The sequence below is a fragment of the Gallinula chloropus genome, assembly GCF_964237585.1.
Source record: "Gallinula chloropus genome assembly, chromosome: 4".
In the NCBI taxonomy this organism is placed as follows: domain Eukaryota; kingdom Metazoa; phylum Chordata; class Aves; order Gruiformes; family Rallidae; genus Gallinula; species Gallinula chloropus.
Genome location: NC_140088.1, coordinates 23,771,313 through 23,788,668, shown reverse-complemented (window position 1 = coordinate 23,788,668; position 17,356 = coordinate 23,771,313). Strand labels below are relative to the sequence as shown.

The 17,356-nt window shown below is 38.3% G+C and overlaps 1 protein-coding gene across 2 annotated transcripts in view; it reads left to right on the top strand.

Moving 5' to 3' along the window:
* Positions 1 to 110: 110 nt before the first annotated feature.
* The window catches only part of CARS1 (cysteinyl-tRNA synthetase 1), a gene marked incomplete at its 5' end in the record, with an annotated part of 34,063 nt that continues 16,817 nt past the window's right edge, over positions 111 to 17,356 (top strand). Inside the window, 13 exons of one of the 2 annotated variants that reach the window (XM_084263048.1) lie at positions 153 to 177; positions 5,561 to 5,806; positions 8,645 to 8,736; positions 9,585 to 9,673; positions 9,971 to 10,067; positions 10,530 to 10,628; positions 11,728 to 11,877; positions 12,244 to 12,384; positions 12,855 to 12,943; positions 14,064 to 14,185; positions 16,036 to 16,148; positions 16,694 to 16,822; positions 17,036 to 17,165. In XM_084263048.1, the coding sequence (XP_084119174.1) occupies positions 153 to 177; positions 5,561 to 5,806; positions 8,645 to 8,736; positions 9,585 to 9,673; positions 9,971 to 10,067; positions 10,530 to 10,628; positions 11,728 to 11,877; positions 12,244 to 12,384; positions 12,855 to 12,943; positions 14,064 to 14,185; positions 16,036 to 16,148; positions 16,694 to 16,822; positions 17,036 to 17,165 (1,522 nt within the window). Of the gene's footprint in view, positions 178 to 5,560; positions 5,807 to 8,644; positions 8,737 to 9,584; positions 9,674 to 9,970; positions 10,068 to 10,529; positions 10,629 to 11,727; positions 11,878 to 12,243; positions 12,385 to 12,854; positions 12,944 to 14,063; positions 14,186 to 16,035; positions 16,149 to 16,693; positions 16,823 to 17,035; positions 17,166 to 17,356 lie in introns of both variants that reach the window. The other variant, XM_084263049.1, reaches the window with a different exon arrangement.

The following is a 17,356-nucleotide window of genomic DNA, read 5'->3' as shown; positions in this document are numbered from 1 at the left end:
GGTGGGGGTGGGGGCGGGGGCGGCGATGGGCGGTGCGGTGCTGCTTGTTGCCATGGTGACGCAGCGCTCCCGGAAGTAGCGTAAGGCGGGCGGGGCGACGCTTCCGGGCACGCTGTTGCATCAGCTCTCGAGCGAGGGGAGGAGGCAGCAGGATGGCAGCGGCCGCCGCGGAGCAGGGTAGGTCGGCGACCGGCGCTGCCGAGGCCCGGCCCGGCGAGGCGAAGGGTTCCCCAGGGCTGTCACGGCTCTGTAGGGGTTGGTGTCACGGCTACGCCGCTGTCACGGTGTCAGGTGGGCGCCGTGACGTCAGGCGGCGGCGGCGGGAGGGGGCCCTCTGCTCCACCCGCCCTGTCACGGCGGCTCGATCGGCGGAGCGGGAAATGGCGGCTGGGGGCTCTGGGGAGACGGACCGGTGGCCTCCTCGGCGCGTCCCTCGGGGTGCCTTGAGGGGGGCACCCCGCCGCCGCAGGCCCCAGAGGTGCGAGGCAGGCGCCTGTCAGCCACCAGGACGCCTTTGGGGCAGAGGCGCCGTGTGAAATCAGCCCCCCCCCCCCCCATGCCAGTTGTGGGGTGGGTGCCTCTGGGGAGGTTACCTGTGACCCTCGGTGACACGTAAGCAGCTCCTCGTGCCACTTCAGGGTATCGGGAGATTGAAGTCTGTCACGTAACTGGGTCTGTGCATACATGGGGTAGTGGGAAACATGGTGTTGTAGGGGCCGGCTGCACATCTCATGCTGGTCCCTATGGATCGGAGGACCTCGGGTGCCCAGCAAGTCCATGGGAGTTGATCCACGTCATGCCTCGTCTCTAATGTAAAGGTTAATGATGAGACATAGTGGTTTGTGGAAGAAACTTGCAGCTTCTTAGCACTGAAGCTTGGAATTAGCTGTTCTCCAGCTTGATGGGTTTGAGGAGATGTGAGGTGGCTGCCAGACCTCATAGTTGTATGCTCATTGGCTCCTCTCTTTCACCTGTTTCCCTTACTGTCTTTCCTAGTCATCTCTGTTCTCCCTTGAACTCATGTCTGAACTTTTTGACATTTCTGGGTGTTTTTTCATGGTCCTGTTTTAATGATGGGTTATACTATGCCCTTCCATATGGAAGGAGGACCAGGGTAGTCCTATAATTTTTGGCACTACTGTAGCAAACGGAAACTTGGAATACCAGTCACACAAGTATGAAATAGCATTATGGTATGTAAGGGGTTGGAAATTTCTGTCATTCCAGTCAAGGTTCTGTAGATTCAAAGATTTGCCCTTTTTTCTTTGTTACTGAAAGTTACTTTCCTTTTTCTTTATCTCAAGTAACATTCCAATGGAAGGGAGTCCAAAACATTTATTGTTGTCAAGAGACTGTCTTTTTCAGTTGTTTTCAGTATCTTAGTTAAGGTACGGGGGGGGGGGAAATTCACCAAAGGCTCACTTTTAAAGTTTCAAATCAAATAGTATTTGATTTGTACTGAAATTGTGATTGTTACTTTTAGTTTCAGTTCAGGAAAAGTGAAATTGGAACAAACTCACAGGGATAAGGGAATAGGACTGAGGAGTTCCTCCTTGGTGGGATATCCCTGCTGTGCTAAAATCGCTGCTTTGCTAAAAGCCTCTTGATCATTGTGTGTGAGTCTTGAAAAGTCCTTTGTCTCTTGGTTTCTCCACGTGTATGCTAAGTCTTGCATAGATTAGGTAGCTACCTTGGTTCATTTCTGACATTTTAATGGAAAAGGATGTTTGATCTTGGCTGAACAGATAGTTGGACTTCTTTCCAAAGTTACCAAAGTGGCTAGCTGGAATGATAAATGGCTGATTTGGAGCTGTATTAATAATGAGGCATGTTATCTTTCATGAGTTGTTTTAAATCTGTGAAAAACACGTTGGAAGATAAATGGTATTTTAAAATATTCAGAAGCTACTAAGTTGTTTTTTTTTTCCTCAGAAAATGCCTCTGAAGAAATCCCAGAACATTTCAGTTGTCATCTAATTATGACTGACAAGGTTAGCAGGTTCAGAGAAGCCCTCAAAACCTCATTTTTCCCTGAAGCAAAGTAACTCCCTGTTTTTGTGTCAGCTAGCTTACTGCCTACTTTATTAGTTTTCTGTATTTTTCTGTCAGCACCTTCAAGGAACAGAGGTTTCAATTTTCAAGTTAATGAAAGTGAAAAATTTCCATCAAATTTGATATTGTGTGGGTTTACACATCATGATTAAACTGCAAAAGGTATTTTATGTGCAAATAAAGCGTAGAAGCAATTTGTAGAGCCTTTAACTCTGTGTATCACTGCAGTCTTGCAGACAAATTCCCAGTGTCCTTTAGTAGTCATCGGAGCACTCCATGCATGGAAAGAGGAATGTGTGGCAGTTGTATCACCCGGAGAGTTTGTACAATGGCAATTACTGTGTGAGAACTCTGTTAATGTCTACAGTGGGATTTCATTGAAACAACTCTGTAATGCAGGAGGAGTGTTACATTGTTAACATTCATGCTTATAATTCTGTTAAGGTTATTTTGCTACCTGTCCAATACTCCTGCTCAATGCCTGTTTTCTGACTGGAGTTGCTCTTGAGTTATAATATATGATGTCTACAGATCATTCCATTCACATGTGTTAATATTCAGTGTTATGCAACAGCTCTGTTGTCAAGAAGACACTTCCTAATGCAACTGAGTAGTAGCAACTGCAGTTCTTGTTTTGGGAGAGGGAAAAACATTGCGGGCAGATAGAAGGGCTGTTTTCTAGCCTAGTTTTCTAAGCAATAGGGGTAAAGCAGGACAGACCCACGTGTGTCCATTGGCCCTTCTCTCTCAATAGTTTTGAATCCATTGATTGGTATTAATTATATTTAACAGTGGGCTGCCTCTTGCACCCAGCTGGCAGACTGAGCAGAGACGGGTAGGATGGGAATATTGAAGTTTATGGGGAAAGGGGCTGAAGCACTCAAGGAGGTACCAGGAAATATTTCAGTGGGAGTGTGAGATGAATTAAAGCCGTTAGTAAAGATAGTTTAGAGTGATTTCTTGTGCTTTAAAAGAAATGGCTGTCTGATATGCCTTTCAAAAGACAGTGTTGTCATAACTTTAAAAATTTTTAATTTTTTTTTTTTTTTTTTGCCAGGAAAGCACCCTGTGCTTCAGGAGAAGTGTTTGGGTTTTTTATTAGTTCAGTTCACTTTGGAGCTACTTAAGAAAGCTGGAAGTCAGAATGATTTTGTTCCCTGTGTACTGAAATAGGATGCTCAGAGGTATTTCCGAATTGCACTGATCACTCAGCATTCTCTCAAACACAGCAAACTTCTTGCACTTTTTGAGTCAGGGATCAGTCTCAATACAAAGACAGCTTCCTGTTAGGTCCCCTAGGCTAACTGGTTTCTTTGATGTATTACACTTTCAAGTTTGCTGTTGCTCTTGCAACTAGACGTAACATCAAACTTTATAATTTCAGGTATTAAGGTGTGTGCCAAGATTGTTGAAAGTAGTTTTGGCTGCCCTGTTTCTCAGGGCTGAGCTGGTACCAACATTCACAGGCAGTATTTGCCATCTCTCCTTACCAAAATTAGCTTGTATGAGTTCTGTCATCTGTTGTATTTGTGTGTAAGTTTGTGCAACTTTCCTTTTAGATTGGTTTACAGATGTGGTTGGAAAGCACTTATACTGTTTCAGATACACTGACTTGTTTCCCATTAGCAGTCTGGTGTGTGAATAATGGCCATAATAACCCTAATAATACTTTGCAAATTGAGTGTTGCTTTCTTTGCAATAGATCTTTAAAGATATTTTCTTTGAGATATAGTTGCATTTCTACAGGCATCATTCTTGTAATACCTTTTTTTTTCCTTCTCCCTCATATGATTTACAGATAGAAAATTCACGTTCAAGGATGACATATGTCTTAGGTTTCCATAGTTAATGAACATAACTACTTCAGACTATTTCTTGTGTATAACCACATGAAGTTCTGTGATGATAAACATCAGTAAATATTTAGGATCCTGAAACGTTTACAGTAAAATCAGCTATGTGAGCTGAAGCTGAATCCCATTCAGCCAGGAAAGGCAAGCCTATAAGGTCCAGTTGTGAACCATTATTTACCTGTCTTTTCTTATTTATACTGAATATGGATAGCTCTTGAGAAGGATTGAGACTTTACACGAATCCGACTTTGCTTTTGTATATGAATTTTAAATATCTTTTTTTCTCTTCTATTTTTTATTAGTTCTGCTGGTGTGCTGCCATATGTGGTTTATACTCAAAAGACTGAAACACAAATATACTTGGTATCTAGCTGCCATTTCCCTGTTATCCAGAGTTCATGTAGAATATTGTAATAATTGGTTTCCATATAGGAAATGAGCTTCTCATAAAGTCTTAACTGATATTTGGAAAAACTTTGTTTTTTCAGAACTCTGCAGTTCCTCACATCCTTTCCTAGCCATCACTTCCCCATCTGTCTCACCCTTCCCTTTCTGAGAGCATTGGTCTGTGAGCACCTCCCATGCTTTGGGAACCCCTCCTGAAAAAGAGCTTTGTACTAATGTAAGAAGCAACACTTGTGGCAGTGGTCCCTGTTGGAGTTTGGGAGCGGGGACAGGTGTCCCCTAATGCCTCTCTCACTTTATTGCACTGTGGCCTTGACTACATCTTAAATTACCTTCTTGGCTGACTACCTAAGCAGGATATTGACTTAATGTTAACACAGTACTTTGGATAGGAATGTTAGGAACACTGAGTTGTTGCAGGAAAACATGAAGACTCGGTTAGCTTCATGTCAGCACCAGCCCAGATGCCATAAGCGCTGCAGTGCTTTGTACCCGCTGACTCGCACAGGGCTTGCCGTCACTGCGAGCATCCTCACCAAGCCACACAACTCTTCTGCTGCTTCCTCCATGTCCCTGCATTTGTAAAGAGGAGACATAAGTGAACCTGCTTTGCCTGTATACTAAATAAATAATGGAGTTAAAAAATTGTGAAGGAGAAGCATGATTGAATGTCCTTTCGGTTAATTTGTATCAATCTTATTTTAAATATTGTGTCTGAGGAGAGAAAGTTACATAGGAGAAGTACAGGAATATACAACAACAGCTTAAATGTTGAGCTTTTAGAGAAAGTAAGAGTCACTGAGCATCAGAGCTTGCATGCAAGCACCAGTCCTGCAAAGATTTAAAGATACACTCAACTTCAGTAGACATATTCACAGCCTTTCCACAGTCTGTAATATCAATCATATTAAATATTTGCAGCATGAGTGTTTTAGCAGTGTGCTGATTACTTGTGCTTTGTGAAGAATTTTCTCCAGTTTCAAGTAGATAATATTTCTTTGTGAAAAGGACCTGTGCTTCTGTCCTTATTGTTCTTTGTAAAGATGTCTCAAAAAATTTAGCATGAACATAAGCCTATTAATAGGAAACATATAGTTATTCGGTGACTTGTGCTAAATATACTTTTTTCAAATTTCTTTTCAGTTGCCAGAGCTAATTTAGAGGGGGAGATGTATAGTATAAGGATATATTTTGGTCATGGGATCTTCTTCTTGTAATGCTGACCAAATGTCCTGTGCCTCTCTTTACAGCTTCCAGCTACAGTTTTATTCTGAGCATTAGTGAAGAGGAAGCCAGGGTGAAGGCTTTGAACGAGTACCTGAGCACTCGTAGTTATATCCAGGGGTTCACATTTTCACATGCAGATGTGGAGGTGTTCAGAAAGTTTTCGGGGCCACCTGTGGACCAGTATATCCATGTTGTCCGGTGGTACAGACACATAGAAGCAATCTATGATGGCAGCTGTGAAAAAAATGAGCCTTATAAACTTCAAACAAGTGAGTAATATGAAACTGGTGGGCAGGTTATAGACTAGCTGACATTGTATTGGTTTTTATTGCTGAGAATTCCTAGAAGTTCCCTTTCATACTCTCTTGCACGCTTTAAAATTTATCCTGTCAACTTGTATTCAAGGTCATGAAATTGTTCCTGCATACAGTTACTGTATAATTGATAGACTCCTGACTTACTTGAATGTTAAAGTTCTGTTTCCACATTTCTTAGCTTTTAAAATTCCTTGGTGTACAGAATTCAGCTATCTGTGTTTTCTTTTGAAAAGCTACCCACTGGATTGTGGAAGAGTATGTGGGGTTTGGCTTGTTCCGTAAAGTATCTGGAGTTGCTTGGTCCACCTTTTCTTTTTTTTCCCCACTGTAAGGGTAACCAAATAGTTGTTGCATAATATGCAAATTCATAGTAAGGTAAACTTATGTTTGTTATTAACATTGAATTTTTAAAAGCATGTTAAACTCTAGTAATTTAGACATTGCTGATGGTTTGAGGAACTACTAACTGGTTAATCTAGGTTGTTGTGTAGGCATGGGTGCTGGCATTTTTGGGAGCTGCATCACTCTCCTGAGTTGTTTTCCAATGAGCTAGTCTAATTTAATTGCTTTATGGTGAGATCCTTGCTCAGGGAGTCATGAAATAATTAATAATAATAACACAGAGCTGTTGTATAGTACTTGCAATACCTACAAATGAATGCATAACATCTGTCATTTTTGCTGATGGCTGTTGACTAATACTGCTCCAATGCCATCTTCTCACAACCTCTCATCATGTGTGTCCTCAATTCCTAGCAGACCAGCAGTTAGCATCAGACTGCTGCAAGGAGGTTCTGTACGTATGTGTGTGCCTGCATGCCCTTGTGCTGGTTATTGGTTTCCTTTCAGCACTGAAGGGATCTCAGCTGTACCGCTGGCCCTGATAGCAGATTTAATGCCACTAGCCACGCTTTGTCTGCAGACTTTCATGGATCACGGTGGAGCAATGAAAGAAAAGGTTTCTGTTTTCCTGCCCATGAAATAGTTGATGTTAAGCCTGTCTTTCTGAAGGGTTATGTCTTGTTCACAATCTGTGCATACGTATCGGATGTCCTGAAGTGGTGTTCTGCAGTGTTCACTGTGAAAGTGACACGTGAATCTACCACGCTTCTCAGACTTTGGATATTTATTGGTGGTTTTGTGGGTGTATCAGAGGGCTCCAGGGGTGGATTAGAGCAAGTGAACTTCAGTCCAATCATGGGGAAGACTGTAGCTGGCAGAGAGGTATTTGAACAGTATGCCTTTTACTTTGCCCTTGGTGTCCATGTAGTGGATATAACGGGACACCTAACTTGCAACCTGAGAACTTCAGGGTGCAGCAGCTGGGTTTTTTCGCATGTTTAGTGTGGTTTTAAGTCAAGATAGCTTTCCAGATTTATCTTGTATTAGACTAACCCACACAGGCTTCCTTCCCTGAGGGAAATGTTAGCCGCAATTAAGCACACTAGTGTAATCTTTGTGAATCAAAGAGTAAACAAATCCATACCTTGGTATATGGTCTGTGTTATGGATAGACTAGTCTTGAACTTGACTTCAAGGAATACCTCATACAATGAAATGTTTAGAATAAACATGTATATCTGTGGATCCATGACATGGAGATTAAATGGAGTCCATTTGTGAGAAAGAGTAATACAGTCAGTATCTTCTTTTCTTATTTAGGCAGTTTTCAAAAAGAAATATTATTAAGAATTACATTTGTTATACCACGAATGTTTACATTACTTGTGGGTTTTCAGCCAAAATGTTCACACAAAGATATCAGGGAAACAGAGTTAATGAAAAGCAGCCTGAGACACAGGATCAGAAAGATGATTTTGTTGTCAAAACAAATACTTTGTATAGTATTTTAATTGCAGTTAAAAGGCATACCATGAGAATTCCTAAAGAGTGCTGTGTGTATTTTGTTGGCAACCTTGCTGTATGTTTTCATTTCCTGGTTTGCTTTCGTTAATAGCTAATGCAATAATTAGTTTAACATCATTACAGCTGTAAGCAGCCTTGTGCATAGCAAACTGCAATTCTTTGACAGACAACACATGCTTGTTTGCAAAAATCAAGAGCCTAACAATTGTGCTGCTTCTTGAACATGGAAAATAAATGCAAGAATATTGTCGCTAATGTTACCCTGGGTTTTATCTGCTGTCTTTAACGGCAAAATTTAGCCTCTGGCTGAATTGTAGCATATCTGTGATAAATGAGCATGTTCAAATATGCCTTCTGAACATGGCAACGATATATGATAAAAAGCTGTGGTTCTTTTTAAACCTTCCTGTCTCCCTCGCCTCTCACCCTGAGTACACAGGCTCTGTCAATATTGGCTCTAAAGACTAACTCGGGGCTCTGGAGGTTTTTTGCAAATTCCGTATGAGATCTCTGATACACTGTCACAGTAAAAACAGTGGCACTGCAGAAAACCCAGGGCTGCCATAACACTATTAATCATTCATTAAATTTCAAAGCTCTTGTTAATGCTTTATCAGAATTGCATACTTTCACTTTTATACCCTCCTCCTATTCTTGGATCAAAAAATTCATAGGAATGGCAAGTCAAGAGAGTAGCAAATGCACTCATTGAAATAATTTATGTTGTTTTCAGTGGCTTTGCAGGAAGCTCTAACATAAGTAGTTTTGTTACTAGTATTGGAGCTGCTTTGCCTAATTATGTTTGGGTTTTTTTTTTTTTTCTTTTGAAATAATTTAATCGTGATAAGGAGAAGATGTTAAACAGCAGATCTGTTTGTGGAGAGTGTCTTTTCAGTTCTTTTGAATCTATTTTTTTTCCCCTAGGTAAAGGCAAGCGTGTGCAGCCCCCTTGGTCTCCCCCTGAAGGGACAAATCATTATAGGCTCTGCCTCTACAACAGCCTGACTCGCAATAAGGTGACTGAACGAAAGAAAAATGGAGAGATTTCCATAGAAACACAAATAGGGAAGTCATCAAATGTTTGTTTCTTAAGTGTTTACCCTTAAACCAATAGACAGGTTTCTAGGCTGTGTTTTGTGGGATGTTAACAAGTGCATTCCAAAGATACTGTGTCAGTCAAGTCTGTTTGCTGAGACAAGTGTTATAATATACACTCTAAATATACATATGCTACAAGTGTGTATATATGTGTGTGTGTGTATTGCATAATGTATAGTTCACAATTGCAAGTTATCGTTATGCAAAATAGCTGGGGCTCAACTGTAGTATACGTAAGTATAGGCGATGTGAACAGAATAAAGTTACAGTTTCTTTCTTTAGGCGTTTTCTGTGTAAAAAGAAGTCTTGCCTATTGTAGTACTGTAATACAATCTGGTAAAACTTCTTGTGGTCTTATTTGAAGGTCGTTTGGGAAAGAGAGGAAATATTAAGAGTACTACTGTTACATGGGATGTAGTATCGAAGTATGTGTGAAATTATTATATGCTGTAACCTTTTCCAATGCGAAACAAAGCCTGGTCTTCCACTTGTAAAACACAGCTTCAGTAATGCCTTGCCAAATCCAAATCTTTATAATCTGATATCTTGAATGATAAGAGTAAGGATAATGTGAACAGCCACGTCTGGTTATCTCGCATGATAAAGCTAGTGGTGATCTTTTCTTACGGTAAAACTGAGTGTGGACTATTACTTTTTTTGTAATTATAATCCATGTTTTCACTGTTTAATCTCTAAATGTGTTGTTACTGGCCTGAGATCATGTCTTCAATTTCTTCTAATCACTGTAACTTCCCTTTCAATTAAGGAAGTATTTCAGCCTCAAAATGGAAGGAAGGTCTTGTGGTATTGCTGTGGTCCAACAGTTTATGATGCTTCTCACATGGGACATGCCAGGTACTGCAGTTCCTTATTTTGAAATATGTAATAAGAGTGCCTATTGGAAGCAAAAGATTACTAGAAAAAGGTACTTTATTTACCTTTTTAGTCTTATTAGACTTACCAGTTAAGATTTAAGATTAAAAGTCTATTATAATAATTATGTCATTGTGTGATTAAAAACTTACTGGTAGATAAGGGAAAATTCATGCTGCTGTAAAATTATTGTCTCTGAGATTCAAGTACTTTGTGCATAGAATAGAAATAGACTGGAGGTATTCCCTGAAAACACTGCTATGTCTTTTATGTTTTTAGATCATACATCTCATTTGATATCCTGAGAAGAATCCTGAGGGATTATTTTAAATATGATGTTTTCTATTGTATGAATATTACAGATATTGATGATAAGGTAAGGTCTTTTAAAATTGCAATCTAAAATACTGTACGTTAAGCATGGAAGTCAGACAGTCGTATGTCATTTCCATGTGATAAGCCAAGATAAATCTTAATCTTTTTAATGTAGACATACATTTTGTATGAATTAATGTGTTTTTCTCAGTTTTGTAGCATTCCTATGCCAGCAAAACCTGTATTCATGTATATAAATGATTGTTGTCATAAATAATGAAGACTAAGCATTTTTCAAACGTAACCTTAATTAGGTATTTCAACAACAGGCAAATAAAATAAGTGTGTTGAGATAGTTATCAGCTATATATGCTGTGTTTAATTTCTATTGCTGCATGTAATTCTTGTAGCTTGTTAAAGTTACAGGGATTCTGAAATGCTTTTGGTATGTAACAGATTTTAGTTGCACTTTCTATGACTATGTGTTGCTTTGCAAAATTCTTTTAATATTTCTTCTTTGTAGATCATCAAGAGAGCAAGACAAAATTACCTTTTTGAACGATATAAGGAGGGCAAATCAGCACCAGCTCAGCTACTTGAAGATGTTAAAACTGCCTCAGAGGTGGGTGTGGTATTTAATCCCTGCTAATGTTTTATGTTCTTACTCAGTAATGTAGCAAAGTATCTAAAAAATGCTTCTTGCTTTGATACCTCACCTTTGATACTGCATTTTTTCTTCTCTTAAATATGATTCCCAGAGGTGCTGTGACCATTGCTGATTGGTTTGGCCTTGGTCAGTGGTGGGTCCCACCTTGATCCCAGCTGGTAATTACTCTGTTGGACCTAGGGGAAACTTCTGGCTGCTTCTTGCAGAAGCTACCCCTGCAGCAACCCCCTGCTCCACCAGAACGTTCCCACACAAAACCCCAACAGAGCTGCACATCACTTTGATTTTCCATTGCTTTAGAATTGAGAAGAACTATCAGTGTAAAAAGCATGCCTAATTTTGATGTCCACAGAACTTGTGAGTGCATGTATGTTGTTGTTGGGGTCTTGGGTGGAAAAGTTCAAAACTCATTTGGATGTTTGCGTGTTTGAATTCAAACTTTAACAATAACCCTTTAAAACAGTTTTTAAATGGATAGATCTCCACAGCTTTTTAAAGTTTGTGAGATTTCTCTTCTGAGGATGGCCTTGGAAAGAGCAGAAAGTCTCCAAAGCTTTAGGGACTTAAATTCTGTATGCTGGACTAAAGGTTGTGGAAAGTGATTTTTAGAACTACAGCTGAAAAAGAAATTATCAGTCGAATGAATTGAATACAGACCTGGGAATTGGAGGCCTGGAAATTTTTGCCCAACTATCTTTAGCTGACATACTCTTTAAGCACAACATTTAGTCTCCCCATGTCTCACATTAAAAGCTTCTCCTCAGATTTGTAATAATCAACTGTGTAACTGAGGTGATCAACTGCATAAAAAATTAAAATTACTCAACACTGATGGTGTAGTAATTTATACAGTCTTTCTGAAGCACTGAAGTTCTTTTGACTTCACCTTTATTTCTGATGAGGTGTATGTTCCAGTGGTTTGATATCGAAGCTGCTGTTGTGCCATAATGTATTATCACTAGCAAGGTACTATGTGGCTAAGATAATATATTGTGTATAGAACATCACACTACTGTGCTGCAAGTTGCTTCCTAAAGTTTCTTTTTAATTGTAGCTCTTTTCAGTTAAATTAAATGAGACAACAGATCCAGACAAAAGGCAGATGTTGGAAAGAATTCAAAATGCAGTGAAGTCTGCTTTCGACCCACTACAAAAAGCTGTGGAAGCAAAAGTCCCTGCAGAAGAGATCAACAGATGTCATGAGGTCTGTTTGAGCTCCTTTTTAAATTATATGTGGCTTTATAATTGTTAGGGGGTTTAAAAATAGTATTTAGCTTGTAGTCATGTTTTAATATAAGACTGAAATGTATCCTTGCTGGCTTTTGAACAGTTTTTACCTATTTTGATATCAATCACTATCACTTAAGGGTTTATCTTCTTTACACTGTTTGTTTCACCCATATTTATGAAGGGCATTATGATGAGAATCTAGTAGAAGTACCATTTACTCTGTATTCATAGCCAAGTGTCTTTTTCCTTAAGCAAACCTCTCTGTTCAAAATCAGATCTTTTGCAGAGTTCAAATATGGCAAGTCTTTTATCAGTGTCACTTACAATTTTTGTTTTATAGATACTGTTGGAAGAAGCCAAAGATTTGCTATCTGACTGGTTGGACACAAAATTTGGCAGTCAGGTGACTGACAATTCCATATTCTCAAAGCTCCCCAAATTCTGGGAAGGGGAATTTCATAAAGATATGGAAGCGCTCAATGTAAGTGAACAAGCTGTTTTAAAAGCATATGTGCCGTGCTTTATAATACCCAGAACACAATTTAGCTCTTTAGCTTTCAAAAACCTCCTCTATTTCAACCTTATTAATATTTTCTTGAGTGTGAATAGATATCTGTTAAATTAGCACCTGTTCTGTTTCCATCCCAATAATCTTAAATCCTCTGTGGATGTTACCAGAGCCAGTTAACTGGTGATCAAATTTTATGTGTGCCCTCCATCCCTTCCCTTTGGTATAACATGAGCTGACATCTCCTGCAGTGGTTTCTTGTTAAGGTCACCTTAAAGGCTGAGAAAGCCTCAAATAGAAGTCAGATTCTACTGTCGCTCATGTTTTTAGCTGATTTTTAACCAATGTGTAATATATATATATAATTTACTTAGTGCATATTTGTATATGTATAAATATTTATATGTATCTATAAAATATGAAATTCTACATTTGATCTATAGGTTTTACCTCCAGATGTTTTAACACGGGTTAGTGAATATGTGCCAGAAATTGTAGATTTTGTGAAGAGGATTGTGGATAATGGTTATGGGTAAGTTTGCCTCTGGATATGTATTTGGACACTTATATTGCATAGGAGCTAGAATGATGGCTTCCAGCACGTGAGAACTGTTTTCTCTGTTTTCATAGACAGTAGCAGTCTTTTCCAGAAGTAGTGTTTCATCAACTAAAGAAAATACAGGTTCTTCTGCAAATGACCTGTTATTTCTCACTTGATGAAAATGCGCAATTCTATACTTCTTGTGATGGCTTACACAAATAATCTGAAGTCAGGTTATTTAATGTATAGGGTAAAATGCTTGTTCATTAAAACAGTCAAATTCCCATTTACTAGAACTGTGTTTGACTCCTGGCTTTCAGCAAGGGGTTTCAAAAATGGGTAGTGTAGATAGCTATCTACATTCTAGCTAGAAATCAGTTGTAAATAATGTATGTTAAAAAAAGATAAAATCATGAACTGTTTTTCTGCCATTGTCCAATATTTGTAATTTTCCACACGTTCCTAAGTATCATGATAGATTCCCACCTGAAATTTTTGGTTCTCTTTCTGTTGATATCTTCACTTTTTTGACATGGATGCATTTTTTTTTGTGAAAAAAGTAAATCCATGGTTCCATCATTTCTCTTGCATGTTCTTCCTTTAAACCTACATTTTAAACTTTTCTTTAAAAAAAAGGGGGACAGTTCATTATTATTTGCACTGATTTATCAGCATTCCAGACGGTCCTGAAGCTTAAATTTGTGCCCGAGGTGTTTTTTATGGCTGTCATGGGACAAAATTAGTGAAGTGAAGGAGGACTAAATGGACTGTGATATCATCCATAATATATTATTGCAAAATATTGAAAGGGACCAGAAGTATTGTAGGTACTTCTTCCCTTGGGACTGTTATCCACCTCTTAAAAGTTTAACAAGAGATGTTAGTTCTTTTCCCTTTGATCGATTTTATTATGACTTTGACTATTTGTCTAAAGTCTTTATGGTAAGGCCTTTAAAACTTAGGCTTTCCTAAGTCATCTTTCCAATACTGAATAGTGCAATACTGTATGAGGTTTCACTAGAGAACTTAAGTTTAAGATAGTGATTTTTGGGATAAAATTCAGTTGAGTCTTGGTAGAAAGTTAGCTTAATAAAGATCTTTAATTTTTCAGGTATGTGTCCAATGGATCTGTATACTTTGATACTGTGAAGTTTGATTCCAGTGAAAAACACTCCTATGCTAAGTTGGTTCCTGAAGCTGTAGGTGATCAAAAAGCTCTTCAAGAGGGTGAAGGTAAAAAGGAGAAATAAGATTTGCTTAAGTTGCTGAAGAAGCTGATGTTTCATAGATCTCTTCAGTTGTTTTCACTGGCATTTGGATCAGAATTACTGTCACAGTTCACTGGGTTACCTCATGCACTTCCTTTACCAATAGATTTTTTTTTTCCAAAGTTTCATAGCATGAGCCAGCACTTTTCTGAAAGTTCTTAATTGGAAGATTCCAAGAAACATTATTAATTCCTGAATGGTTTTGGGTTGGGTTTTGTTTGTTTCTTTGGGAGTTTTTTCATCAGAATTGTGAACAGCTCAGTTATTTGACTGAGTTACTTTGTTGTTGTTCCTCTGCTTCAAAGTATGAAGAGTAAAGGCTTGAAGCTGGGTCTTCCACATGGCAGGTGAAAGGTCTCCACATCAGGTTGTGGTGATTTTATGACAGATATTTGGGTTCCTCTTTCACACTGACAACTCTCTTTGCTTTGTAAAACTTGTTGTATTGAACTTAATCCAAATACAGATTAATTGTTTTTAGTCAGCAGATGAGTATCTTAAAATGCTCAATAAGCCAAACTCATTAGTTATCTGTTCCTAAGGTTGTACAGCTTTGGTAGCAAATCATCCACAAAGTCTATCACAATAATATTAAACTTTTCATATAACAGTCCTACTCAGTGAAATTAGGGTGCTAGATGAAACTAGCAACATCTGAGAGATGCATCTTAAAATGGATGAGTTTTTTTCTTAAACTTAAATTCACATCTTTATAGCTGAAATTTTGTATGTGAAATAAATGGTGCCAGGGTAAACTAACATCTTTGTGTTAATGTGCATGTGTTATTTTCACCACAGAACCAGTCACATTTGTTGATTTGTTGTGACCTTTCACAAATCGAAACTGATGCTGAGTGATCAATGTAACTAACCAAGAATATGCACACGACCATTTTACTGCTTGTCAACTTAACTGCTTTGACTCATTTGTGACAATTGTCTTTACCCTGACAGATTATGCCATTGTTGCTATCACAGGCAGCAGAAATGCTAAGCTTTGAAAGTTGCAATTCAAGTAAATAAAAGCATGATACTTTTTTTTATATTTAAAGTGCATAATTTAGATATTCTAAATAATTGAGATAGCAGATCTATTAAAGTGTACATAAAAATTAAATTACAATTTTAACCTTGACAATTTTGTCTTTAATCTGTCTTAGATTATTGTAGTAGGTGGTATTGTTAACCACTTTTAATCTTAGACAGTACTGGAGAAAGTACTGGAGAAAATTCCCCATGCTTTAAAGATGTTATAATGAGGGTACCACTTAAATGATCATAAGGAGCTAACAGCAAATAATGCAGAACACATCTGTGATGGTAACAAAACAGTAAATTTAGCTGTTGAACAACTATTAACCATTCTGTGCAGCAACTGAGATTAGAGGTGGAAGAAATACCCTATGATCATGTTGTGTGTGCAGACTAAGACAGTCCTAGCCTTAATTTGGGTCCTTCTAATTTTGGAGTGACTTGATTCTACAGTCTTATTTCTCTATGAGTATAGTTGGGTGTTTTTCTATATTTATTTTTCTATAACTGCAATACTGGAATTGTGCCTGCAGAGAGAATGTAGATGAATCTCATGTAAAATCCTAGAAAGCAGTGCAGCTGATGCTTGCCAGATTTTCTGTCAACCAAACATTAGGCAAAATACCAAATGATTATGAAGGTTAATTATGAGGAATTTTGAGTACCGAGTGGGTTTTATTTATTTATTTATTAAATTCACTTGGTGTGAGGTGAAGCAGGGCCAAAACCCAATAATGCTATTGTTTAATCAAATACATATATTTACATTTTCTCTTTTGAAAGGTGACTTGAGCATTTCAGCTGATCGCTTAAGTGAGAAACATTCTCCAAATGATTTTGCTTTGTGGAAATCATCCAAACCAGGAGAGCCCTCGTGGGACTCTCCATGGGGAAAGGTAAGGACATTATAATCAGGATTTAGGTCTTCTACATCTTATGTAATAGCATGTTGCACAAATATTTTGCCTCACCTCTTATTAATAAGTTATGGGGATCTTGCATTCGGTTGTAGATTCTGTTGCTGTTTTAATTTAATCATTTAGAATGTGTATCAATCTGTCTGTCTGATACTTTTTAAACAAAAATCTTCATACAGGCTCACAATGGCTGTTACCAGTCATTTGTCCTCTGTTTATCTGCCAGCTATATCTGCAGCAGTTTCTATATACTTCTTCTTTCTTGTGATGGAAAATATGAATCTAATTTTAAAAAGAATAACAAGCAGGATAATCAGAGCATTACATATATGTATGCCATGTTTGATCTTTAAATCCTACAGTATGCTTTTATGAGGCCAAGACTGAGAATCTTTTTTTCTTGGTAACAGTGTATCTCATTTCCTCAGGTATGTAACTGCTAAGGGGCAGACCAGTGCATGGATGATACAGACAGGAGAGGAAGACGATTAACTAGCACATGAGTAATGTCTTTTTCTCAACAGGGTCGTCCAGGCTGGCATATTGAATGTTCTGCAATGGCTGGATCCATTCTAGGAGAGTCAATGGATATTCATGGAGGAGGGTTTGATCTCCGATTTCCCCACCATGACAATGAACTGGCACAGTCTGAGGTGAACGAACTGACCTTCAGTTTCTGCAGTGAAAAAGCAACATACTTTGCTTTGACTGCAACTTACACAAATCCATCAATTAATTTTTAAAACTTTATGTGTGTTTTGTATAAGCATAGCTTTGTTCTCAGGATTTTATTCTTAAATTATCCTACTTCATGGTATGTATGTAAACAATGTTGGATCTTTGGGGTTTTTTTGCTTTTGTTGCAGGCATACTTTGAAAATGATCACTGGGTTCGGTATTTTCTGCATACTGGCCACTTAACTATTGCTGGCTGTAAAATGTCCAAATCTTTGAAGAATTTCATTACCATAAAAGATGCACTGAAGAAACATACAGGTAAAAATTACTTTGGAATTTGAATGCTTTTGATGTGCTTTGAGTGGTGACTGGTAATTTTGTTATTCGGGCACATAATGGAGTTTCCAAAAATGGCTGACTTTCTTGTTCACTAACTTTAGAACAGCTTGCTTGTTCTTCTTTTCCTTGTCAGTGTTATATTTTGGCATAATAATGTTCTTGTTTTTTTT